Source organism: Calidris pugnax, unplaced genomic scaffold (assembly GCF_001431845.1).
Source record: "Calidris pugnax isolate Ruff unplaced genomic scaffold, ASM143184v1 scaffold316, whole genome shotgun sequence".
Lineage (NCBI taxonomy): Eukaryota > Metazoa > Chordata > Aves > Charadriiformes > Scolopacidae > Calidris > Calidris pugnax.
Genome location: NW_015091194.1, coordinates 5,433 through 32,507, shown reverse-complemented (window position 1 = coordinate 32,507; position 27,075 = coordinate 5,433). Strand labels below are relative to the sequence as shown.

Genomic DNA, 27,075 nt, shown 5'->3' with positions numbered 1-27,075 from the left:
CTTATATTCTTCAGTTCCTCTTTGCTCTTTAATCTTTCCATAATAAGTGTTACGGGTGAGGAAAAGGAATCCAGCTGCAGAGTAACACAGTAGCTACTTTACAAATTTTATGCTTTGTAAATGCTTCTTTGAAATAATTTGTGCAGATGATTGGAAGTTTAATTACATGTAAAAATGTTTGCAGGATTGGAGTTTTAATAATGCACTACAAAGATGAAAGTTTCTGTACAAATATAGCCTAATTTGATGGAGGGGAAGTTATAGCTTTTTTTTTATAAGTTATAGTTTAAAAGCAAACAAACAAAAAAGCATTGCTATTATACGGCACATAAATCTGTATCTATAGATATACACATACACCTATAAATGTATAAAAGTGCATCGATATATATGCATCTAATGTATATACGGATACTACCTAAATAACTATAAATAACTTGCTATTTAAATGTTACTTCACTTTTTATTTGTAGCATGTGAGAAAATGGACATAACAGGATACTGCAGGGATCTAATCAAGATACTTGAGCAAGCTGAAAGCATGAGTGAGAAACTCACCCCACTGAAATTAGTCGATGCGTGGTCTGGGAAAGGTGTATCAAAACTCAGGGTGGCTGAAGTTACTCCACCAAAGCATCCTCGAGAGGAGATGGAGAGAATTATTGCCCATTTACTGCTGCAGCAGTATCTGAAGTATGTAAGATGGGTACTTCTTTTTTTTTTTTTTTTAACATCTAGCAGTCATTTTTCCTTACTCTCGTGTTACTTTTCTTTAGTATTAATGGATAGGATACATTCTGTAGTCTCATTTTTAGTCTTTATTGCAGATGCATTTAACGTATTTCTATTTTTTCTTCTTTTTTTTTTTTTTTTTAACATCTAGCAGTCATTTTTCCTTACTCTCGTGTTACTTTTCTTTAGTATTAATGGATAGGATACATTCTGTAGTCTCATTTTTAGTCTTTATTGCAGATGCATTTAACGTATTTTAAAAAAAAAAACCTCAAAAGATTCTGTATTTCTACTTCAAAATGTTAAAACAGAAGTTGGAGGAACATTTGAAATGCTGCATCTCTTGCAGTTGTAAAAAGCTGGGGTCTTCTGTATTCAGGTTGAACGCAGTAGGCTTCATTTTGGAGAAACCTAATGTTTATACAGAGTCCATTTACATTCCATGGTTAACAAAGCAAATGGGGTTGCCCCAGATGAAGTCTAAGTCAGGACAGGCTGATTAATGTGGAAGGTGGTACTCAGAAATTTTAAAAAAGCATAGTGAAAATAACAACAGTGCTTCTCCTGTAACCTGTCTGTCTGTATGGTGTGTGGTTTGTCTTTTCAGTGGTTTAATCCTTTTATTTTTGTCTTAATTTTTTTTTTGGCATCTATTTGTACAGATGACTTTTTACACTCTAAGAGGGTGAGCAGATGACTATTACGTCTTTTTTCCTCATATTCCTCCATGTATTCCAACAGATTGACATGTCTGTGTATGTAAAGGTTCACAAACTTAACTAAGTGTTGGCCAGACTCGCTCTAAATTCAGTGACTACCCACTTGAATAGATAAAGCAGAATTAAGCTGCCATTTGGAACATCCATCAGAAGGGTCAATGTGTCCCATTTTTCCCCTGCATGGTCTAGCCTGTCTGTCTCCATCCTTCTCTTGTAACACTGATTTAAATTATGCAGGGAAGACTTCAGCTTCACGGCTTTTGCTACAATATCCTACCTGAAGATAGGACCAAAAGCAAGTTTGCTGAAAAATGAGGCACATGTCATCACTATACAAGGGATAAAAAACAAGAAAAGTGTTTACAAGGTATTTATATCTGTACTGACTTCCTATATGAATATCTTTCGATTATAGTTTAAGTTATCTAATAAATATCTGCTCAATAGTAATGCAATCAACAGGATTTAAAATAGATCTCATTATCTTCTCTCTTGTGTGGGAACACTGAAAAAGAAGGAAAGCGATGTTAGAATTTTAACAGAGTTGTTTATAACCTACAGGACAAACCATCTCAATCTTCGAATTCAAAAGGAAGCAGAGAAGATGCTCAGACTGTTTCAAAGACTGTCCAAGATTCAACAGTGAAGAACTCACAGGAACATAAACGGCCTAATTCTGGGTCTAACTTAAAAGCAAAGAAGCTTAAGCTTCAGGCAGGTGGAGATGACCAACCAGTAGTTCTTGACTGAGTTTCACAGATTACGTTTAGGATTCAATCATGTTTGCTTCTCCATGGACAATGCAGTGTGTAAGTTCTGTTTGTGTTTTAGTAATTGTATTTTTTGTCCATTTTTTTAAATTAAAAAAAAAACACAACAAAAAAACCTACAGGGAAACAAGTATCTTGAAAAAATCCATAGTCAAGGGGAAAAATACTTTGTATCAAAATAACTGGTGCATATCTTGCCATACAACAATGACTACAAAATGTAAATAATTACCTTATTGCCTTTTTAACTCTTTTGGGAGTAAATAGTAACACTATTGCAGAATCACGAAGGCTGGAAGGGACTTCCAGAGACCATCTAGTCCAACCTCCTCCTCAAAGCAGGTCCAGTTGGAACAGAGTGCTCGGCGCTGGGTCAAGTTGAGTTTTGACCATCCCCAAGGATGGAGATTCCACAATCCCTCTTAGCATCTGCTCCAGTGTTTGACCACCTTCATGACCAAAAAAAGAAAAAAGGTTATTTCTTGGAGCTAATTGTTATCTCCTGTGTTGCAACTTCTCTGTTGCCTCTTGTCCTACCACTGTGTTCTTCTGAGAAGAGTCTGGCCCCATTGCTGCTAAGATCACAACAATCACTCTGCCTCGCCCTTGGCTTATCCAGTTCTCTGCTTCTCCTCTCTAAGCCCGTGCTTCTCCTCTTTGAGTGTCTAGGCAGCTTGGTAGCCCTCTGCTAGACTCAATCCAGTGTGTCAGTGTGTTTCTCTAACTGAGAAGTGCAAAACTAAACCCAGCACTCTAGCTGTGATCTCACAAGTGCTGAATACCCAGAAAGAGTCGTTTCCCCCAAACTGTTGGTTACATTCTTGTTAATACCCTCTCCTATGCTGTTGTCACTTTTGTGCAGAGGCACGCTGCCAGTTCATGTTCAGCTTGTTATCTGCTGGGAACCTGGGTCCTTTTCTGCAAAGCTGCTTTCTAACCAGTTCAGCCCCAGCCTGTATGGTTGCATGGTGTTACTCCACTTTTTGCTTTTGCCTGTAACTTAAAGGTTCTTGGCAGCCCTTGTGTCCATCCTGTCTAGGTCCCTCTGAATAGCAGCCCTGCTCTCCAGTATATCAACAGCTCTCCCAACCTCGGTGTTGTCTGCAGACTGGCTGGAGCACGCTCCACCCCTGTATCCAGATTGATATTAAAGACCCTAAATTGTGTTGGCCTGAGTATCAATCCGTGAGCGTTGCCACTAGGAAATGGCCACCCATAGGACTCTGTACCACAGGTCCCAGTTCTTTGTACCAGGTGGTCCAGACCACTTTTGACCTATCTTGTACATTTATCTAGCCTATATCTCTCTGATGAGGAAGGTAAGGAACTTATAGGAGCTCATGTCAAAAGCCTTCCTAAAGTCAAGGTATACAACATCCAATGCAACCCCCTTATTCACACAGGCAGTTATCTCAGTCAGTCTGGTTGGTCAGGTATGCTTTGCTTCTGGTAGATCTAGCTGGCTCTTCCCAATCATCTTCATGTGTCTGAAAATGTCTTCTGGGAGTATTTACTCCTTAAGTTTGCTGGGGGCTGAGGTGAAGCTGACTGGCATGTAACTGCTTAGGCCCTCTCTTTTTTGCAGATGGGTGAGATATGGACCTTTTCCCAGTCATCAGGAACCTCCCCCAGTCTCCAAGTCCTTTCAGAAGCGACAGTCTTGCACTGACCTCAGCCAGATTCCTGAATGCCCCTTGGTGCAGCCCATCTGCTCCTGTGGGTTTGTGTATGATCTGAAACTCCACCTTCCCTGATTGCTTTACTCCCACAGACAGCAAGTAGGCTCGGGAACCTGAGAAGTCTGAGGGGCAAACCTTACCAGCAAAAACGGGGCAAAAAATATGAGTACCTGAGTCTTTTCCATGTCCTGTGTCACTAGCTCCTCTGAGCAGTGGGACCATACTTTCCTTACCCTTCCTTTTGCTGCTGAGGTACTTAGAGAAGCTCTTCTTACTGCCTTTCACATCCTTTGCTAGTTCCACCTCCAGCTGAGCACTGACTTTTCTAACTCCCTCCCTGCGTGCTCAGGCAATGTCTCTTTTCTGGTTGTCTTGTACCTTCTGCCTCCTTTTTGTGCTTGAGCTAGCTGAGGAGTTCTCTGTTCACCTGTGCTGGCCTCCAGCCATGCTTCCTTTGCCTTCTGCGCATAGGAATAGACCCTTTGTGTTTTGAGGAGGTTGTGGTTTGGAAATCAATCAGCTCTCCTTGAGCCCCTTTGCCTTCCAGGGCAGTCTCCCTGGGATCCCTCCCAAGCAGATCCCTGAACAGGCTGAAATCTTCTCTCCTCAGGTCCAAGGTTCTACTATCTCTTCCTCATGTCTGTGTTGAGTTTGAAGGTGTGAGTCGCAGTCACTGAGTCACCTGAAATCTGGGCACCTGGTGAAAAAGAAATCTGTTGACATCTCCAAGTCAATGCCAGCCTCTGTCCCTTACAGGAGGGATTCTCTGGTAACTCTCATTTCCCTTTTCCTCGTTGTGTGAACGTTTGGCTTAGGTTCAGCTGGCATTGATGTGGAGTCGTCATCATCATCGTCATCGTCTCTCAGTACCTACTCTGCGATGGCAGAGTTCCGGGTGGAAAAGGAGCCCTTTTGTGTTGCTGGAAGCAAGAGGTTTTCAGCTCTCCCTCCCGTGAGGGTACTCTCAAGGTGTTCCCTCCTTTGCAGCACAGGGCTCGGGTGCTCCTTAGCTCTGCAGAGCCTCTGTGAAGACCCTGCCGTGTCCTGTTCCTCCTACTGGCTGCTACGCAGGCTGCTCACCTCCTCCTGCAGCTCTTTGACCCAGCAACTTGGCACTGCAACCAGACCACAGCTCTTGCTGGTGAGGCTGCTGTCCCCAACCCCAGGGAGGGATATCAGGAGGCTGGAGGCACCCCCTTCCTCTGGAGCCACCGTGGATCAAAGCCTCAGCTGTGCCAGGGGCAGTTGTTCCAGCCCACGCGGGCATCGCTGTCGCTGCAGTCTTGAGCAGAGATGGGGCCTGTTTCAGCAATACTTACACCTGGGATGTGGCAATCCCAGGCACAAATACAGGTTGGGTGGAGAATGGCTGGAGAGCAGCCCTGAGGAGAAGGACTTGGGGGTCTTGGTGGGTGAGAAGCTCAACATGAGCCGATAGTGCACACTGGCAGCCCAGAGAGCCAACCCCATCCTGGGCTGCATCAAGAGAAGTGTGGCCAGCAGGTCAGGGAGGTGATTCTACCCCTCTGCTCTGTGCTCGTGAGACCCCACCTGGAGCACTGTGTCCAGCTCTGGAGTCCTCAGCACAGGAAGGACATGGACCTGTTGGAACGGGTCCAGCGGAGGGCCACAAAGATGGTCAGAGGGATGGAGCACCTCTGCTGTGAAGACAGGCTGAGAGAGCTGGGGGTGTTCAGCCTGGAGAAGAGAAGGCTCCAGGAGACCTCACAGCAGCCTTCCAGTACCTGAAGGGAGCTACAGGAGAGCTGGGGAGGGACTCTTTGTCAGGGAGTGCAGTGACAGGACAAGGGGGAACGGTTTTAAATTGGAAGAGGGGAAATTTAGATGAGATACCAGAAAGAAATTCTTTGCTGTGAGGGTGGTGAGACCCTGGAACAGGTTGCCCAGAGAAGCTGTGGCTGCCCCATCCCTGGAGGGGTTCAAGGCCAGGCTGGATGGGGCTTGGAGCAACCTGGTCTGGTGGGAGGTGTCCCTGCCCAGGGCAGAGGGGGTGGAACTGGATGATCTTTGAGGTCCCTTCCAACCCAAACTATTCCGTGATTCTACTGCAGCGTGTGAGTGCTTTAGTGTACTTCAGAGAAGAATTTCAACAGGGCATTGTGACAACACGGCACTACTGCTGACGTGCAGAGATTTTTGTGAAATATTGTATGTATTTATTCCTTTAAAATATGGCCGTTGCTCTCACAACGGGTTTTCTGTAGCTTGTAAATAGAAAATTACTACTGTGCTTTTCAGAAGTACCTACATTTCTATTTAAAAACAAGACAGCTTTTCTTGACCTCAGCCGTTCCCTTTTACAAAAGTTATACTCTACAGGGGAAATACAGAAAAAAGGCCACTCAAGAAATATTTTCTCTCCTGTTTTTTTCCTCCTCCTTCCCCGTTGAATTGGTTTATATTCCAACTACAGATCTCTATTCTGGTTAGAAGTGACTCTGGTTGTCCTACGAAATACTCTTCTGCTCTGTAAGCACTAGAACGTGACTGCATAGACTTTAAGCCCTAAACGTGGGGTACGTTAATCTTTGGGAGGTTTCTGATTTCCAGTCTCTTAACTCTGCCACCCCACCCGTTTGCTAAGAGGAAAAAAAAAAACCAAAAAGAGAGAAAGCCAAGTCCAGGAGGGCATCGCCGCCGCTGGCTGTGGCTTAGAGTGTCTCTGCTGTTTCCAAGAGCAGCCTGTCTCTTTCGACTCAGCTGCGGCCCCTTTCACCCGAGGGGTTGTGTCTGGGTAGGAGAGGCCGGCACTCGGTGCGGCACATGTTCTGCCCTCACCTCGGCCCACACAGCTGAGGGCTGAGGGCAGTCAAACACCCCTCTGGGCCAGCGCTGCCCGTGTTTCTCCAGAAGACACGGGTTCAACGCAAACCGGTAACAGTTGAGAGAAGATGATTACAAATTAAGAGTAGAACAGAAGCCAGGAGTTTATAAGCTGTTTTCACAAGTAGTGGGAATTTGATAATTCAGCAATTATGGTCGAATTTTCATTCCGAGTTTTGGAACTAGATTGAAGCTGTTATTTTTTTTCCTTTTTTTTTTTTCCCTCTAGAAAGACATGAACATTTTTTTTAGTTGCCCCGTCCTACCTTCTGCAGTGAGCAATGAAGTGTGTGCCTCGAAGCCCTTTTTCTTTCCAGGCCTAACCTCACCCCTTCACCCAACCCCGTCCTCCTGAACTGCGGCCATTCTACACAAAGGCCTTTCCCCAGTGCTCTCTAGGGACTGAAGAAAATCTCCCCCTACGGGATTCTTTCGCCTCCCGTTTCAGCAGGGAGACCGTTTACCTGTATGGAAAGCAGAAACACGTACCTGTTGACGTCCTTTGATCGGTGTTTCCGGGAACAAGGAGCTGTGCTGCCAGACTGGGAAAGGCCCAACAGTTACTGTGGACGTCGAGCATTTGCTGAGGTACACGTGAGACTGAATGCTAGATTACATTTTTAATTGGTTTCTTTTTTTTAAGATCTTAGCAGCCAACGAACGATCAGTAAAGCGAGTTCAAGCTCATTATGAACTTAAGTTCTGGTAGGTTTCATTTCAGTTTCCCACACACACATTCAGACGTACACCAACTTAAATACAAAACAAACGTGATTAAGAACACGCTCTTCATCTTTACTTTTCTGGTAGAATCTTGTCAGTGACTAAAGCCTAGTATTTCACTCATCATTTAACTGAAAACTTTGCCAAAAGTGGAACTGATTTAACTTGAACTCTTAAAAAATAGTGATTTTTCTGGGAGAATTCCCAGTGTGGACTAACAGCTTTGCACTTAGTGGAGTACAACAGACTGTTCCCAGTTTGACCCTAAACAAACAGCAACTCCCAAGTAGCAATTGTAGAACCAGCCCAAAAGCCAGTTTGAAACAACCCGATGTCCATGGATGGACAGAGAGGGTATTATGGAATAGCTTTAAAATCTTGGGCTTTATCACCTAGATACTAAATTACACCTAGCAACTAAAAAAGAAGGAACTTGATTGAAGCAAGACCGTGTGTACGTGTCACTATTATTAAAGTGCATTTGCAGAACTGAACATACAGGCAGGGAGCCAGTTACAGCTGAAAACAGACAGCTCAGACCCCCAGGGGCAACTTAATAGTAGGCATTTGGTCACTAGTTGCCCCAAGTCAAACTGGAGTTCTGTACCTGCAGAAACTCCTTCCTGGAACCGATGAGATGAGGAGAGGGCAGAAAGCGGCCAAGACACATGGTATCCACAAAGGTGTTAATTAAGTGACTGTCACAGTTGCCGACTAAGAATCCCACCAGGATATAGGACTTCCATGCAAAATTGCATCCAGCGCCATCTCCCACATCGTCTGTTGCACAGGCTCTTGCAGGGAAGGACCGGCAGGTGCCACCCAGCAGTGCTGGTGTGTCAGCCTTTCGTTGCAGTGCCCTGCACCCTGATGCTGGGGGAGATGAGGCGGGATGCACCAGTGCAGCTCCACCACAGCTCAAGTGATGAGCAGTGAAAAAAGCTGCTCTCAACTGACATCTCATCCTGGCCTTCCTCTGTCAAAGGCTCTGTGTAGCTGAGTAGCAAATACATTTATTTCAGTAATAAGCATAGGAAAACAGTAACATAAATATAAGCATCCATCTTGCCATGTATTTGCAGACCATGTTCCAGGCAGAGCTCTGAGGGCCCTGTGCCCTCAAGATGTTTCCGGTTAATCTGTGCCGGTGTGACAGAGATGGTACCAGTAGCTGGAACAGAAGCCTTGGAAGCTGGGGCAGGTACTGGGAGGTGTGAGCAGCGGAGGGGAGCTGGGAGGGGAACGCCGTGCCTGGCTGCCTTCTAAAGGTCCATGTGGGCCTTAGGAAGCAGTGGGTTTCCCACCCTAGCCAATACTCACACCCCCAAACCCAGAGGTAGCTTCAGGCTGGTAAGGCAGCACCATCACTGCACTTCTGAGGAGAAGGATCTGGGGGTCCTGGTTGACAGCAAACTCTCCATGAGCCAGCAATGTGCCCGTGTGGCCAAGAGGCCAGTGGGATCCTGGGCTGCGTAGGGAAGAGTGTGGCCAGGAGGTGGAGGGAGGTCATTCTCCCCCTCTGCTCTGCACTGGGGAGGCCACAACTGGAATCCTGCCTCCAGTTCTGGGCTCCCCAGTTCAAGAGGGACAGGGAACTGCTGGAGAGAGTCCAGCGTAGGGCAACAGAGATGATGGAGGGATTGGAGCATCTCCCTCATGAGGAAAGGCTGAGAGAGCTGGGGCTCTTTAGCCTGGAGAAGAGAAGGCTGAGGGGAGACTTTATCTGTGTTTGCAAGTTCCTAAAGGGTGGGTTGAAGGAGGATGGAGCCGGACTCTTCTCAGTGGTTCCCAGTGACAGGACGAGGGGCAACGGGCACAAGCTGGACCATGGGAAGTTCCACTCCAATGTGAGGAAGAACTTCTTTGGGGTGAGGGTGGCAAAGCCCTGGCAGAGGCTGCCCAGGGAGGGTGTGGAGTCCCCTTCTCTGGAGATCTTCAAGCCCCACCTGGATGCTCCTGAGTGATGTTCTCTGCGGAACCCTGCTTTGGCAGGGAGTTGGACTGGATGGTCTCTAGAGAGTCCCTTCCAACCCCAACAACTCTGCGATTCCATGATCACATCAAGAGGGGCTTCCTGGTTGAGATGAGGAACATGCAGGACAGTAAGCCATTGGGAAACCAGGCTCAGGTAATCACGGCAGGTGAATTACACATAGTCTGGGGACAAAGGGAGCTGTGGGGCAGGCACTGGCTTTAACATTTTTAAGTTTACTTTTAGAACTGAGGGCTACCTCGCATTCAAACGAATGCGGAGTTACCTTAACAGCACAGTGAAGCCCACTTTTTAAGAGTGTCACAGCCCTGTTCTCATACAGTTGTCTAATTTAGCCAAAAATTCTTTGTCAGCGCTAATCCACTTGTTTTTGTTGAAGCATTTCTACACAGATTAATTTAATTTGCAGGTCAGTATTTTGACAAGATCAACACAAGATCTTTAGTAAGGAATTGCACTTATCCCTCATTTCTGGTAATCCTGAGGAAAGAGTTTTGCAAGACATACTACTCGGTGTCAAAACTTTATACAAAAAGGAAACGGGGTTTTGTTCAATCAAAATAATCTTCTATATCAATATCTGGATTCAGGAGATCTTCACCATAGGCTGAAAGATCCATTTGATTTAAAATTAAGTTTTCAAAGGTTTCTTCCAAGTCCGTTTCACCAATCAGCACTGCTCCCATCATTCGGCCATTCTGCATCACTACTTTAACATACTCTTGTCCCTTGGTACATCTCAGCATCAGCTCATGGTCTAAACCCAAGCCCTGAGCGTTGTATTTTCCCAGAACCACCACCTAAGAGAAGGAAAAAGAAAAAGCCCTCGTAAGGTCATTGCAGTGGCTTTTGGTATTCCTGCTGATAACATTCCTAAGCTTCAAAAAACTGATGTTAAAACAGGAAAATCTTTGTCCCTAGAGAACCTCCCCCCTTCATGGGCTTTCAAACCCACATCAGAATTAAAAATACTCACCTTGAAATATACACAAAAAACAATAATGAACCAGTTACCGTGCTCAACTGTACTGAATCTAGGAACAGAACCTTAATGAAATGCAATATATAGAGATGCAAATTAGATGAGTGCCACTCACCAATTAAAATGTGTAATATTGAATCATAGAATGGTTCAGGTTGGAAGGGACCTTAAAGATCACCCAGTTCCAACCCCCCTGCCCTGGGCAGGGACACCTCCCACCAGACCAGGTTGCTCCAAGCCCCATCCAGCCTGGCCTTGAACCCCTCCAGGGATGGGGCAGCCACAGCTTCCCTGTGTAAAGATCTTTGTCCTCTTCAGTTTCAACATTCAAAGTTAGTATGAAGAGAGAAAATCTAAACTAATATTAATTATTTTATAGAAAAAAATATCAATATCAAGCTTCATCAATATCAAGCTTCATCAATATCAAGCTTCATCAATATCAAAGCATCTGCTCAGTGTTGGCAAGTGGATACAGGCAAGCAACACGTGATACTCAGTGGTTGAAGACTATTAAACTGTATTTACCTTGTAATTGAAAAATTTTGTAACATGAGCAAATAGTTCAAAGCTGAAATCCAGATCAATAGGTTCCCCTGAAGTATCTGCTGCCATGCATTTTGCTGCATACCATCCCATCTGCCTGGCTTGAGTCCACAGTCTCATCTAATCAAAAAGAAAAAGAAGAAAAAACAGGACAGATTTAAGAACACAGATACCTGTCACCATGCACTGACCAACGCTCGCTGTCAACGCACCTTCCATTATACTCAGCAAGCCTGAACAGCCTGGCTTTCCGCCACTGAGATAAAGTGATCTGCCATCAACACACCCAGGACGATCTACTCGTTCGCTGGTTTCCGCTTCAATCGAGCTTTATTTTCTCCCCTCAGTGTAACAGTGTGTGATTTACCGTGCAGGACTGACGTACCTGATGCCACACTGGACTGGGCTCCCAGGACGCCGTGCAGATATCCCCCGCCGCATACACCCCTGGCAGGGACGTGCGCATCTGTTTATCGACCTTCAGACCTCCGTCTGCACCTACAGCGAACTAAAGCGTTTGCACAGATCAGCAATAAGAAAAATAACCATTTAAACCAAGTAATTCCACTTTCATCCACGTTTAGCACTCATTTCATTTGTTATGTTTTAACGACAGACTCCTAAAAAAACCCCACAGGGGTGTTTCAGGTGTCGCCGAGCAGCGTTTCGACTGTCTTCATCTCAACCCATGAGTTTTCTCACTTCCAACCCTTCCCCGACCCCACTGGGGGAGTCGTCCACATTTGGATGCCGATTCAAAGTGTGACTTCCCTCAATGAATATGAACATCTTTATAACTCAGTTTTCCTAGATGAAAATTATTGGAAATAACTGTTTACTTCCTAGGAGAAAATGTTAAGATTCGTAAGATAAAAATATGGTGCAGAATTAACACAAAAACTATTCTAAATTTTTGCCACATCATTCATTTCTACAGATGTTCTTCTCCGCATAGCCTTAATCTTAACAGTATCTATTGTATCAGTACATATCACGAGTAGCAATATAATAAGCTAAGAGTGCTAATAATTTTTATCATGTTAGGCACTTCCAGTATCAACAATTCTGAAATGCTTTCAAAAACATTCAAAATGCTTTCAAAAACATTTCATCCAAAACCTTTATCAACCAACGTTTCACATCAGAAGCATAAACCAGCTGAAAGAGCTTATTTCACCTCACTTAAGAAAAACAGCATAAACTTCAAAAGAGATCAGTGCACTTACATTGTTGCCATCAAGAAATGGTTCGACATTTGGCACAACCCCAGTGGCGCTGACGATGAAATCGCATCCATAAATTTTTCCGTTAGTTAATTCCACGTATACAGGCCAGAGCACTGAAAAAGAAGAAAATTTTGCCCTGAGAATGTAACCAACAGAAGTTATTTTCTTAATGATGTCTTCTTATAAGTCATGAAATTAACAAAACAAAAAAGCCAACCCTATCTTTTGAAATATCTAACTTATTAGGTAGGGAAAAAATAAAAATAAAATACATTTTAAAACTCCCCAAACCAGACATTACCTCTAACATTTCTTACCTTCACCCAGGACTAGAAAAATGAGATTTTGGAGCTTAGCTCCAAGTCCTACTCTTAACTTTCTCTGGAATTTTCCTAAATCAAAGCCCTCATTTGTAGGGGAAAAATACTGTGTCCTGCCACTGCTTCAGAGCCATGGGATGATCTCTGATGTACAGAATTGCCAAATATTCTTCTACATATAAATTTACAAATGCACAGGAACTGCCTCAAAAGCAAGAAGAATGTCAGACATTTGACTTCCTAGAATCTTATGCTGAGAGTAACTGGCTACTAAAATAGTATTTTAAATATTACTTTTCATTTAGTGGAATTTATAGATAGAATCATTGACAAAACAATGATACTTTCTATTTTCTTTGAAGGATTACATCAGCTTTGACACTAAATGGGTTTTTTTTGCTTCTCTTTTAACTCCACTACTAATATATGGTTTTATTGGACACAAGGAGGGAATATTTTGCACTCGGGATGCAGGTGACACTGTGGGAAAACGGTCTGACCCGTAACATTTTACAATTCAACTGTAGTCTATTAATCAAATTCTCAACTACTATAAATTGCTAGAGCTCCATTTACTTTATAGAAATAAAGGATTTTTTTTTTCAAATCTGTATTTGCTCTAAAACAGCAAACAAGATCAAACAAGCTCCAGCACTGTTTCATCTTCAATGCGTTATTTCTGGTCAGCACTGGCACCTACCCTCATCTGCTTCTACATTTTTCTCATCCTTAGGAAAAGTCAAAGAAGTCCGTTGCAGTTGTATAAATTCTTGCTGTAAGTGTATTTTCTTTACTTCACATAGTATTTCAATATGTACTTTATGAGAAAACTAAAGAAAGATTGACAAAATTGTAAACATGATGATAAGCAATAACAGTATTTTTAATAGCAAGTAACCTTCACCTTAATTGACTTGTTACTAAACCGGGAAAAAAACCAACCAAACCCCAAACCAAACAAACATCCCATCCTAAAGTATGACACATCAGCTGAGTTCTCATGCTTTGTCCCTTTTTTGGCACAGATCTAATCACAGCAAATGGCAATTTACCTGCTTTTTCAGCAAATCTCTGGTGTTCCATGAAACTTCATGACAATTTATATTTTTCTGGCATGCCAGAAAACATACTCAAGTTCCCCTGAGTTTACAGGAAGAGAATTCAGAACTTATCAGAACAGAAAAAAAAATTAAACCCATCTTTTCTGTCTTTAAGGATTTAAAATCCTTCATTTTTCTATGACAAATTAAATTCTGATAATGGTAAGTTTACGTTTGAAATGCTATAAAAAGAAAATATATCCTGTTCGGTCAACACGTATTTCAACCACTTACTCTTACTCTGAGCTCGGGACAGAAGTTGGAAAGTTACCTGTTTCTCTGAACTATTTTGTGGATTCAGGCCCAGAACTGCTTTATTCTCCACAACACAAATACATTTCCACAGCCTTCAACAGCAAAAATGCCACCAATTAATCTCCTGAATATTCTAAATATCCTTTAGTTGGCCCTGTAAAGCCATTTCTGGTAGAATCTATGACTGATCTCCTCTGAAAGGCTTTTTTTTCTTTTTCTTAAATGTATGTAACAGATGCAAACATCTAAGAGTTAAGAAATTAATAAATAAACTTGATGAAAAATATGAAGTGTGAGGATTTGTCCACTACTGATTTCACATTTCATGACCTGCTGTGACAAAAGACTGATGTTCCCTGTACCTCTGTACAAATCCTACTGTCCTGTTTTTTACAGTAGAAAACATATATATGGCAGCTAAAATCAGTGCAGTAGAGGTACTGCTGCTTCTGGTTAAAGCTGGGATCGACACCAGTCCTACAAAAAGATGCAAACCAACATTTATACTTAAATCTGAAGAGCAAATTGCTAAAACCACACCAGTGGACCACCTTCTTCAAGCAGAAAATTACTTTGTTATTATTAACGTATTGCCCTGTTCAATTCTGACAGGAGAATCGATTCAAACACATTTTATTTTTATTTTTCTAAGAATCCTGCATGTGACATTTCACTTTCTGTCATCCTTACCCACTGAAAGCAACAGTTAAAACAAATGTAAGCACGATGACGACCGTACCTCTTTAGTCCCTTTAAGGTGTAAGCCCTCGTGCCAGTCGGGGCCCAAGGCACTGCCCAGTTTGTCAGAGGCTGCTGCAGGTCCCTCTGTTTCCTCGCTCCCTGAAGGAGAGAGTTGCAGAATTATCAGATTCAGCCTGTACGCTTCACTGCCTGCAGAATTCTTCTGAAGGATTCCCAATTAAGAGAAATACGATCAGTTTGCCAGAAGGGAAGACAAAAATGCATAACGTTCCAAAACCCATTAATTTGCTGACAAATCACACTCCAAGCCAATATTTTTCACACCTTTCAACTCGAGGCCTTTCATTATTTCACTCACCTCCGAAACAACCGCGCCACTCTTAGGTGCCTGCCTGGACCCGGAACAGCCCGACTCCAACAGCACCAGGGTTCTGGAGACCCACTGTAGACTTAATTGCTTAATATCACTGCTAATACTTAAATGTAATTAAATATTTGAAGTCCACCTGCTAGCAGGTGTGCACTGTCCCCTCCGCTGCATGGAAGCACTAAAATACTGTGATAAATCTGAAGAACATCGGGTGCCGTTTTGTGATGTTTAGGCCAACTCTTTTATAATTTATTCTTCCATCCTGAAGTCTAGAACCACGCTCTTCTTTTTGTTATTATTTTAGTCATATATGTGTGTGTGTAATATTTGTTCATGCAGTTCTAGTTGACTCTTGTTATTAAGCCTGCAGTTTCACTGCATCCGTAATGATGTTCCGTGAGGTGTCACCTGGTCCTCCCGTAGCTTGTTACGGGAGTGCACCTTCCTACTTGATGCTGACATAGTTTAGAAAACCACTGAGAATGACAGAACAGGCTCTTCAGCAGATGGAATACAGGGAATGAAATGTAAAATTGGCACAGACATAAAAAGGCATTTTTTACAGATTTTAGGTAAGCGTATTACGTGCTGTTCTGTGTCCCATTACTTGTCCCATACACGGATGGGTTTTCATACAGCTTTTTTACTTTTTTTTTTTTTAAAGAAGGAAATGCCATTGATGATAACAGTAAACCTTATTTATGGCCTGTTAAATTAACTGATCTTTAATATGAAATGCTGCTGCTGCAGTGTTAGAAGACTAAACCACCTTACCTTCCATGGTATACTTGGTTCTTTTACATGCAATCGGAGTCTCTCGTTGTTCAGCGGTCAGCTTTGGGATGAGAAACTCAGCTGCTCCCGCGTCAAAAAAAGTGTTCCCGATGGCTTTGTCTTTGATGGCCCAGATTACTTCGCAGCCTTGAATTTCATACCTGTGGACATTTAAACAACGGAATAAAGTGACCAAAAAAGGATCTGACTCTTAGCAACACAACCAGAAGCATGCCAGGTTTCATTCCAGAAGCTAGAAATGAGGCACCCAAGACTTTTAGACCTATCAAATCCACTGCTGCTTCTAAATATTTACATAAGGAACACATTAAAAAAAAAAAACCCAAACTCTTCAAGTTGACAGGTCATATTTTCTCACCAGCACAACCTCAGGTGAACTGTCCCCACTGCATGAGGGGAGATAGATCAAATTTATAATAATAATAATACTTAGTATTTCCTGCTCCCCACAATGAAAAAACCATGCATTTTTTGCCGGATTGCCCACTACTAAGAGCAGGCATTTGCATCTTGTTTGTATGAACTGGAACATGAACCAGTAGAGACATGCAAAGGAAAAGTTAATGCAAGTGAAAAAGTGATTCCCTGCAACACAATCCAAGACCATCTAGTTGTGTAGAGCAGATGTTGCTGTCATCTAGCAGACTGCAGGACCACAGGGTTCAATCTCCTACCTGTGACAAAGGCTGTGCCAGACACTTCAAAAGCTCCATCAACTTAAACTAGCAAGATAAGCTGCCTCTCTATCCCTCTTACATCTTTTGTCTCCAGAAGTCTCACCAGTTTTGTAGCTTAAGTATTGCCTTTGAGATCTTTGTTGGTACCAAATCAGAAAAACCACTGTATATACTTAACGTCTGTCTCAAAGCTTGGTCTGAAGCTTCCTGAGTTTTATATGACAGTAAACACTACAATACTGTGGGGAAAAAAATATTGTAATCAATTTTGCTACTAAATGCTTTAAGAGTTACAATTTTATAAGTCAACCTTCCCCCAAACTCATTACAAATGAGGGTAATTTAGCACACTAGATTTATCATGAAACTGTTAAAGATTTTATTTGCATATTTATCTTTAAAACGTAGTCATTTACTTACACTAATTCAAGTGCAATGCCACCGTTTCCTACCACTACTATTCTCTCAGCTTGGGCCAATTTCTTCTGAAAAGCCTGCATTAAGAAAGAAAAAGTCAATTACACCATGTTTCTTCACACTGATTAATTACATCCTTTTCTATATTTTCTTGCTCTCTTAGTCTTCTTATTTTGATTTTCTCAGACAACTGATGCGCATTTACTTATGCTAAGATCTGCTACAGAAGCTAATGAAAGTTCTCTCACATCAAGGGATGAAGTTAATGATTCAGCCTTACAAGTCTCAATTTGAGACAGGAAAAGTTAAATAACTATATTTAAGTCAGTTTGACAGAGCCCTTCATAGAATCAAGGAGACTTTTCTGTCCTTGGGACTGTTGGCTTTGTGATACCTATTAATCCAGTTTTATCATGATTTGCGTAACTGTCACAGTAGTTTGCCTAACATTAAAAAGACAAAGATACAGAATTTTAGGAATTTGAAAATTCCTGATCAAAAATCAGGAATTAAAAAAAAATAATTTGTAGCGCATCAAAGAACCAGTTCTCCGAATCCATCCTTGTGGTGAGAGAAATAAAAAAATATATAGCCCAGTCAGTGTTTTTTAGATCAAGATACAACCACTTCAACTATTTTCTTTCGAACAAATCAAGAATCACAACTATCAGAACAACTATTGCAATTACACGAAAATCTGTTCATCCAAGCTTCCAGTTTAGCTGACTAATTGTATCAGAGAACCTAAACTGTAAAACGCCGTGAAAACCGCAGTTCTTTAATCCCTTCAGAGAAGGATACTGAAGTTTTATCAGAGGTGACTGGTGAATGCAATCAGTCACCATTAAAAAAAAACACCAAAAAACAAACCCCAAGCCCAGAAACAAGTAGTTTCAGTCAAAGTTCAACATCAGTTTTGACAAATGATAGCCCAGTCTACGGTTTCCCACAGTGGCAAATGGTGGATGCACAGGGAAGACCATCAGAAGACAACAAGCATATGACAACACTACCCTGGAACACCGTCACAGGCTCCAGACATTGCTTGTGCCGCTCGGGTGGCATCTTTCTCTTCAGTTTAGATAACATCAATTTATCAAGGGCTGTCTTTTTTGTGTGTTTTTTCTTCCCTCAATTTCTTCTGAAAAGCCTGCATTAAGAAAGAAAAAGTCAATTACACCATGTTTCTTCACACTGATTAATTACATCCTTTTCTATATTTTCTTGCTCTCTTAGTCTTCTTATTTTGATTTTCTCAGACAACTGATGCGCATTTACTTATGCTAAGATCTGCTACAGAAGCTAATGAAAGTTCTCTCACATCAAGGGATGAAGTTAATGATTCAGCCTTACAAGTCTCAATTTGAGACAGGAAAAGTTAAATAACTATATTTAAGTCAGTTTGACAGAGCCCTTCATAGAATCAAGGAGACTTTTCTGTCCTTGGGACTGTTGGCTTTGTGATACCTATTAATCCAGTTTTATCATGATTTGCGTAACTGTCACAGTAGTTTGCCTAACATTAAAAAGACAAAGATACAGAATTTTAGGAATTTGAAAATTCCTGATCAAAAATCAGGAATTAAAAAAAAATAATTTGTAGCGCATCAAAGAACCAGTTCTCCGAATCCATCCTTGTGGTGAGAGAAATAAAAAAATATATAGCCCAGTCAGTGTTTTTTAGATCAAGATACAACCACTTCAACTATTTTCTTTCGAACAAATCAAGAATCACAACTATCAGAACAACTATTGCAATTACACGAAAATCTGTTCATCCAAGCTTCCAGTTTAGCTGACTAATTGTATCAGAGAACCTAAACTGTAAAACGCCGTGAAAACCGCAGTTCTTTAATCCCTTCAGAGAAGGATACTGAAGTTTTATCAGAGGTGACTGGTGAATGCAATCAGTCACCATTAAAAAAAAACACCAAAAAACAAACCCCAAGCCCAGAAACAAGTAGTTTCAGTCAAAGTTCAACATCAGTTTTGACAAATGATAGCCCAGTCTACGGTTTCCCACAGTGGCAAATGGTGGATGCACAGGGAAGACCATCAGAAGACAACAAGCATATGACAACACTACCCTGGAACACCGTCACAGGCTCCAGACATTGCTTGTGCCGCTCGGGTGGCATCTTTCTCTTCAGTTTAGATAACATCAATTTATCAAGGGCTGTCTTTTTTGTGTGTTTTTTCTTCCCTTTTCTCCTCTTTCCTTTTTTTTTTTTTTTAATTTTTTCTTTTTTAAAACTCAGGTAAAGTTTTAATACTCAAACCAAACAACAACAATTTCACAGTTTCACTTCAGTTTCCTTGAAAAGGTTAACTCCTTTTTTATTTTCAACATCAAATTTCAGTTGATGAATTACAGTTCTTATGTTACGGAGAAGCAGTGTTTACTTTCACCTTGCCTCCTCTAATTCTAAACAGTAATGAAACCTCACTTTCTACTTCCAAGCTGAAGTTTTAGTCTATTATTTCCTCATGTCACAATTTTTCCTCTTCTTTGCCTTTAAAGGTAACTCTTCTGTACCATAAGGAGAGGCTACAGTAGAACTAGGAAAAAAGTGTCCTTCCAAAGTTTTTCAGTGTAAGTAGCCACCCTTCATACCCTGTACCAGATACACCTTCTCAGGGAAGTTTCTACTGGTACCTACTTCTTGTTTATATTTTCAGATTGGCTTCTGCCTGGAGGGTAAAAAGAATACCATTTATTCTAGATTATCATGTTAGAAACAATGCCTATGAGCTACCTATAAACTTAATAAATTTACTGACTAGTTAATTTATTTAACGGTACTTTAAGGCTATTTCTCTGCTACTGAAAGTGTTCCTATTTAAGGAGATAGAACAACAAACATCATCTTACGTTTCTCCACTTCACTCCACAACCATTTTTAGTGTTTTGCGTCAGAAGCAGGAATATATTATACACTGATAAGTCCAAAACACGTTTACCTGTGCACTGTCAGTGTCCCGGATTCCTAACACATATGGGTTTCCTTCAAAAATTAATTTTGGTTTTGCTCCAGCACACAGGCAAAGCTTTTCATACATATATTCCTTCCCATCTTCGGTGAAAATTTTCTGTAAAAATTTAGAGAAAAGAAAAAACAACTAAAGACATCTAAGAGAACATCAGGTATTTTTTTCCCTTAATGTCATCATATTTTGCAGGTATTAAAAGCTGTAGCTGGCTTCTTGAAGAGCAAGCCTTCATACTCACCTTGATTGTGTGTGATTTAGTTGCGTTACACTCACAACTGACTTACAAGCCTAAATATATGACATTGTCTGATGAATAAAATGGCAAGCGTACACAGTGCACTCAAAGGAAGATTAAATACAAAGATTACCACTTGGTGGCACTCCGTACTCACCACCTGTGCTAGAAAAAAACGATTTTCTATGTGACATGTCCCCCCAACCCCAGTAACAGGTGCAGACCTGTGCAGTACTATACAGCAGAAATTAAGAATCTCACTCAAAACATTTCAACAACAGCAGACCCGTATTCACTTAACGACACACAGGCTGGAATATAACTTGGAAAGATCACAAATTCTGTTTTTTGTTAAAGAAAAAGGGCAGTCATTGAAGAAGGTACATCATTCTGCAGCAAGCAATACTTAAAATATAACATTTTATGATCCTACTTGTTATTTTCTAAATTATAAGCTAAAAAGTGTACAGCGAGTTTGCACAAAGAGACTTTTTAATGGTTTTTGGAAAACCGAAGCAAAAGATCCTTCAAATCCATATCCATGAAATATTCTTGTTCACAGAGACATACCAGAACTAAAACATTGCAATAACGATACAAGAATATAATTCAATTCAGAATATTAGCAAATTACAATCTAACCAGAATCATATCTCTGTGACCTAAAACAAGCAAGAGCAATTTGTGATTTAAATTTCTGATAAATGCTGAAGTGAAAAATAACGTGTCGAGTTGACACAGACACTAAAAAGGACCTGTGTGTGCTGTACACTCCTCATACTTGCAACGTATTTCCTGCTAAAAAGAAAGAAGAAAAGGTGGAAATGTTGGTTCTTTCAAGAATTATTGAGTTTTTTATCATAAAGTTGTTAATGTTTTGGTCTCTGTAGCAACAAGCAGTAATTCAGGAATCAAAGGGATCTCCAGTGAAGGGTTACAGGAATTTTGACACCTATATTTATGTATAGTACTGGTTTCATTGACTGGTTTCCCTGCTATTCTAATCAGGTATTCAGTGATGTATCTCTAAGGTTTCAAAGATTTACATCTAAAAGATATGGTTTCTTAATTAAGAAGTGATTTTTGATCAACAATTATGTCCCCTGCATATAATTCTACTTGAACAACACTGTGATAAGTGAAATTCAAGTTAGGAAGTATTTTTTTGAAACTTTGGTAACTTAGCACTTTAATAGCCAGAATGTTCTTCAGCAGAATTTCATGCCCAAAATACTAATTTGTTTCTTAGATTATTTATTTAAAATAGTTTGAAAAACCACAGAAAAGTGAAAGAGAAAAACATTAGCTTACGTGTTCATCACTTTTCAATTGTTTTACTCCAGACTGTATAACTTTAATATTGGGATATCGTTTCTCTAATAGAGAACTTGGCTGCTCTTCTACATCAAATTCCTCAAGTGTTTTGGAGACCTGTAGGAAGACAACAAGTATTAAAAAATATGAATAACTTATTCATCTCTTTTTCTAAAGCTTCTAAAGAAGTCACAACACAAAACCCATATTGTCTCAAAACATGTTACTGCTAAAAGTTCCTTTTTATGTACAGAATCTTTTCATGGTGTATTCCTGGTAAAGAATCAAGGTAGTACAGAGAATTTTAATTCTAAAGCTAGAAATTAAGCAAAAATGGAGATTCAGGATGGCCGCTCTAACTGCTACAATGCTTTATTCCATAAATAGCTGATATTGTTAGAGTTGTTAATGCTGCTTTTTAACTTACCTGATGCAGCGTTAATACCCTGGTTTTCTGTTTGTTTTAATGTGGATAAAATAACTCAATGAGGTTCTCCCATGCAACACCTTCTGCTCCTTGGCATTTGAGGAAAAAAATTTTTATAAAAATAGCTTAAAGAATTATAGAAACACTTTTGTCTGGAATAAATATTAAAAAAAAAATCTGGTGATATTTTTGCCAAAAACCTAATGATTCAAAATCCTCTTGCTGCAGGTAGTTGGCGCTTATGTTAGGAAAAGTGCTTACTGTTGTTCAGGTTGTAAAGCAGGACGTGTAAGACCAGTGCTTATGCAAAACAGATTCAAGATCACCTTGAAGTATTAACTCAGCATGGCATCAATAGTCACTATCTGATATTTCAGAGGCTGCTGGGGCAAAAAAAACCCTACACGACCACCGCCAGCAACCAACCAAATGAAAAAAGAAAGGCAAACCAGAACTGGGAAAACATTCAAGTAAGTTGTGTTGAATATTCAAAGAGTCTGGAACACAGCTAGGAACCAGAAGCCATACCACGCTTGTGATTTGGAAAGAAATGAAGATGCTCAAGTCAAAAACCTAGATGTTGCTGCCTTCAAGCAGTGTTTAGCTATTCCCTTACTCTTCAGATACTAAAACTTCCGCTGATGCGAATTACAGACTTCACAAGGCGTGCAATGTGCGCATGTCTTTCCTGGATGCCCATGACCCTACTGTCAGCACCCTCAGGCTCAGATGGTATTCTTTAGTTGGGTGTTACTCTACCAGTCTCACACAGAACTCTCAGTGTTCTAAGCATCCTATTAGCCCTAGACAAAAAATGCAGTGTGAAGAAAAAAAGAGATGCTGATAGCCAATTACAGCCACAAAACACCAAGAAATGCTGTTCAAACCTCTCTATGCTTTATTTCCCCCTGTAGTGATTTGAATTAGGCATTCATACACCAGGAAGAATTATTGTTAAAACCGAGCTGTCAGATAAACTGCAGAGTGGTCTTTCTTTGCTTGTCATGAGATACACCTCACCTGTTAGATACCATGGTTCAGAAAGAGAGCCATGCATACAGATCTCAGGTGGAAGCCCAGCTCTAGGTGTCTTAACTGTCCCTGAGAGGTAAATCTAACTTCTTACTGGCTGGCAGCTTTGCATCCCAAGTTCTGCACAATCCTGCCTCCAGCTCTTTCCATGTCCTACCGTAGCGTTTAAAGTTCCCCCAGAGTGGGAAAAAGAGCAGTGCTTTCCAAGATCTGAGCACCTCTGCAAAACTAGCTTAATGAACCTCTAGCCAGAAACCACAACTCATGCGTGGACTTGATTTTTTTTTTCTCAAACCATCAGGAAAGAGGTCACTGAATTAACAGCAGCTGTTGATGTAGATAAAGCTGAAGGCAATTGCACAGTTGGCTATCCCTTCTATATAATTCTATATATCCCTTCTATATAATTCTATATATCCCTTCTATATCCCTTCTTGTAATTCTGTATTTGAATTCTGTAATTTAGAACCAGAATTAGGTTCTAAATTATCTGTACATGTACAAACTTGTATAAAGGTCTCACCCTAATAAAAATTAAGTTTCTCTTACCTGTTTGAAATTCGTTACAGCTTTTATAACTGGAGAAGCTGTCATTAAAAAAATGTCTTCTGATGGGAATTCCACAGCCAGCTTGTAAAGAAACAGAAATCATGGTGAGTGAATACAGTCATTAATAGACTTTGACTTTAAGACAATAAAATTATTGGTGAATAAGGTGAAAAGGATCTGGGGGTCCTGGTGGACAGCAAAATGACAATGAACAAGCAGTGTGCTCTTGTAGCCAGGAGAGCCAATGGGATCCTGGGCTGCAGAGGGAAGAGTGTGGCCAGCAGGTCAAGGGAGGTCATTCTCCCCCTCTGCTCTGCACTGGGGAGGCCACAACTGGAATCCTGCATCCAGTTCTGGGCTCCCCAGTTCAAGAGGGACAAGGAGCTACTGGAAAGAGTCCAGCGTAGGGCTACAAGGATGATTCAAGGACTGGAGCATCTCCCTGATGAGGAAAGGCTGAGAGAGCTGGGACTCTTTAGTCTGGAGAAGAGAAGGCTGAGGGGAGACCTTATTAATGCCTATAAGTCTCTAAAGGGTGGCTTGAAGGAGGAGGGAACCAGACTCTTTTCAGTAGTTGCCAGTGAGAGGACGAGGGGCAATGGGCACAAGTTGGAACATAAAGGGTTCCACTTGAATATGAGGAAAAACTTTTTCACGGTGAGGGTGACGGAGCCCTGGAACAGGCTGCCCAGGGAGGGTGTGGAGTCCCCTTCTTTGGAGATCTTCAAGACCCACCTGGATGCAGTCCTGAGTGGCATGATCTGACAAGCTCTGGGTGGTCCTGCTTTAGCAGGGGAATTGGACTAGATGCTCTGTATGGTCCCTTCCAACTCTAAAAAAATCAGTGAAATTCAGTGAAATTTTAAGACATTTTGTCAGATATTTCAAGATGTACTCAAAAAGTAACTAACGCTATCAGAATTTTTTTTGAGACAGACCTCATACAACAGTTGTTCTCAGATGCTGTCTAAGAGGTCTAACTACAAGACATGATATAACACATACCCAAAATGCAATATGATGGACAAGCGGTTTATTGCCATCATGTTCCATGGAATTGTACTTCATGAAAATAGGACTGAGAAAAATTGTGTTCAATCTTCCTCTTTTAATTAAAGCGTGCACCCAGCTATGGATGTGCAACACAAAAATCCTTCTAGAACACCAAGTGCCACTTCTAATGGACTCGGTGTATTAAAACATATTCTAGAAGACCGCTAATACCCACTGCTAACTGTGCTTCCTGCAGCACTAAGAGATGAGGAAAAGTAACAAGTCACTGCCATCACATAACGATCTGATTTGGGTTTTCCAGGAAAAAAAATAATGGTGAGAGAAAGGAAAAAGTATAAGAAAAGAGGTGTGAATTACAGCAGTAAGAGGCACATTCTGAGCTTTGGAACAAAACAAAGCCCAAACTCTGTGGCACTAACACAGCAGAAAGCATCCTCAACAAAACAATAAATTTTAGTCCCTTTTATAGCAATCTTAAAGACTGCAGACATCCAATATGATGCATTGGAAATAAATGCAAATCCTGCAAAACAGGATCATAGCAATTAGATGCAATTCTAAATTACCTCCATGAAAACATAAAGTCTCTGGGAATATTAAATATTGACCCAAATTTTACTCTTGCAAGCAAACAGGGACACACAAGAGCTTTAATTATGTGAAGTTTAATCAACTTTTAAAGGTTTACTTGTATTAACATAGCATTTAAGTGTCTGTAGTACCAGAGCCCACGTACTACATTAACCATGAATAAAAGGAAAAGACCCTCAAACTAATGAATGGTAGAGACAAACCAATTCCATAAATATAGAGAACAGTATCAATATTTTTTGTAATTTAGTCTGCATGTGGTTTATACAATGTCAGAAATGAAAAGATACCACCAGAGAACAGATGCACCTGAAACAGTCTTTACACTGCTTTGTAGTTTTAACAGTTAAAGTATTCTTCACTGAATTAATATAATACCTAAGGCAGACTTTATGTAGTTTATAAATGGTTAAACTGTAGAGAATTTTCTTTTAGAGAAGAAACGTAGCTATTTTAGCAACCTCCCCAAATGGTTTCAAGGACTTAGTAAGATAAGAAAGGATGTCTGTGGCCCTGAGAACATGGTGCCCTAACACAGGGATGCAATAAATATGGACATTGTCTGACAAACAGGTTGTAGCAGAGAGATCATCAGTTTTAATAAGCAATTAAGCAGGTAGAATGTTTTGCCAACATGAAAAGTGAGCCAAAGGACAGGTGAAGAAGATGAAGACTGAGGAAGAAACGACCCTCACTCAAAATGAGGACCACCAGAGGGCATGACTACACATGCCCAAAAGCTTATTATAATATGTAAACAAATTCTCAGAAATGTAATGAATATGCTAGTGTTTTCTTGGAATTACACTGAATATGTACACCTGTTGTGTATAAATTTAATTTGACAACAGAATTCAGTGTGCACAATAGGAGGAGCCATCTCTGGCGTTGCAATAAAGAATGCCTGCTTTCTAAACTTTACATTGAGTCTTAGAAAGTTTTATCTGCCGGTTTGCAGTAACAAATATCTACATAATTTTATTCCACGCTATAGATACAAAATTACCTCCAGTTACTGTTACTTTAAAAAAACCAGACACGCTGAAACCACGAAGAAGCAAAATTAGAACTTGAGCTATGGAAAGCTGAAGAGACGGCAGAGGCGTGCAGCCCTAAACGTGGGCCCACCCCATAAAAACAGAGCAATGTTTTTACAAAAAGGAGCAGATCGCAGCAGCCTTCACCTTAGTCACGGTACAATCCTTGCTGGCTACGAGGGATTCGGGTTTCTGACCTCCTGACCAGCAGAATGCCAGCTCTCTCATGTTACAGAGCTTTCATCCTCTTTTTATGAAGCCGTCGTAAACCCTTATCAGGTTAATCGCAGGAACAGTTCTGACCTCTTGAGGAATATTTCTACACACATAAAATATTATAGATAATATTTCTTCCCCGGGGGCTGTGTTGGGGGTTTATCTGTGTGGGGCTTGGTTTGGTTTGTGGGGTTTTTTTGTGGGTTTGGGTTTGTTTGGTTTTTTTTCTGTGGGACAAAAATATACGTAAAACATTAGGAGGGAGGAGGGGCTAGGACAGAGTAAGTAATTACGATATAAATGCGAATATTTACGCAATCCCTATATAAATCTAATGAACTGCTTCTAGAGAAATTTGTACGTTGGCCCTAAAAGCATTTATGCCTCGAAATATAATATTTATTTACACCTGAGCGGCCCCTACAGCCCTGCAGGTCGGTGTGTTCCCCTCACCCGCCCCTCACGGCTGGCGGGCCCGCAGGCCTCACCGCCCGCGCACCGCCCCCTCCCCCCAAGGGACGGCACCGGTACCGCCACGGGGCGGCAGAGCCCCCGCCGGCAGCCCAAAGGCCGAGCTCCGGCCTTAACGATCCCCCGAGAGAAGGGGGGGCCGAGACTGCCGTCGGGGGCCAACACGGCGCCCCCTCCCCGAAGCCCTCCTGAGGGAGGAGGGAGCAGAGCGGCGGCCCTTACCTTCTCCGCGCAGGTGACCCCTGCGATCCCTCCGCCCACCACCACGAACCGGCTCCACGCAAGGCCGGGGGCGGCCGCCATTTTCCCTCTCGCTCCGCAGCCACTGCCGGGTCGGGGCCGGCGCCG

At 41.5% G+C, this 27,075-nt stretch overlaps 2 protein-coding genes across 6 annotated transcripts in view; one reads left to right on the top strand and one right to left on the bottom strand.

Annotated features, from left to right (window-relative positions):
• RECQL (RecQ helicase-like) overlaps positions 1-10,955 on the top strand; it is a 27,986-nt gene extending 17,031 nt beyond the window's left edge. For 3 of the 5 annotated variants that reach the window (XM_014959548.1, XM_014959547.1, XM_014959549.1), the window contains exons 13-15: positions 474-693; positions 1,689-1,818; positions 2,013-2,340. In XM_014959548.1, the coding sequence (XP_014815034.1) occupies positions 474-693; positions 1,689-1,818; positions 2,013-2,201 (539 nt within the window). In that variant the 3' untranslated portion in view covers positions 2,202-2,340. Of the gene's footprint in view, positions 1-473; positions 694-1,688; positions 1,819-2,012; positions 2,341-6,973; positions 7,526-10,821 lie in introns of those variants that run through there. The other 2 variants (XR_001413914.1, XR_001413913.1) reach the window with 2 other exon arrangements.
• On the bottom strand, positions 9,382-27,075 carry PYROXD1 (pyridine nucleotide-disulphide oxidoreductase domain 1). The gene is made up of 12 exons (XM_014959550.1): positions 26,950-27,075; positions 23,399-23,479; positions 21,388-21,507; positions 19,812-19,940; positions 16,854-16,927; positions 15,736-15,896; positions 14,629-14,729; positions 13,235-13,364; positions 12,215-12,327; positions 11,374-11,496; positions 10,971-11,108; positions 9,382-10,260 (listed from the first exon to the last, which is right to left on the bottom strand). Exons 1-12 carry the CDS (start codon positions 27,028-27,030, stop codon positions 10,012-10,014), a joined length of 1,500 nt encoding a protein of 499 aa, XP_014815036.1. The 5' UTR covers positions 27,031-27,075; the 3' UTR covers positions 9,382-10,011.

Coding starts and splice junctions, on each gene's coding strand:
- PYROXD1 (XM_014959550.1), bottom strand. CDS start 27,030: ATGGCGGCCGCCCCCGGCCTTGCGTGGAGCCGGTTCGTGGTGGTGGGC. Junction 16,928..19,811: donor GGGACACTGACAGTGCACAG/GTAAACGTGTTT, acceptor TTCTTAATGCAG/GCTTTTCAGAAGAAATTGGC. Junction 11,497..12,214: donor CATTTCTTGATGGCAACAAT/GTAAGTGCACTG, acceptor CAAACGCTTTAG/TTCGCTGTAGGTGCAGACGG.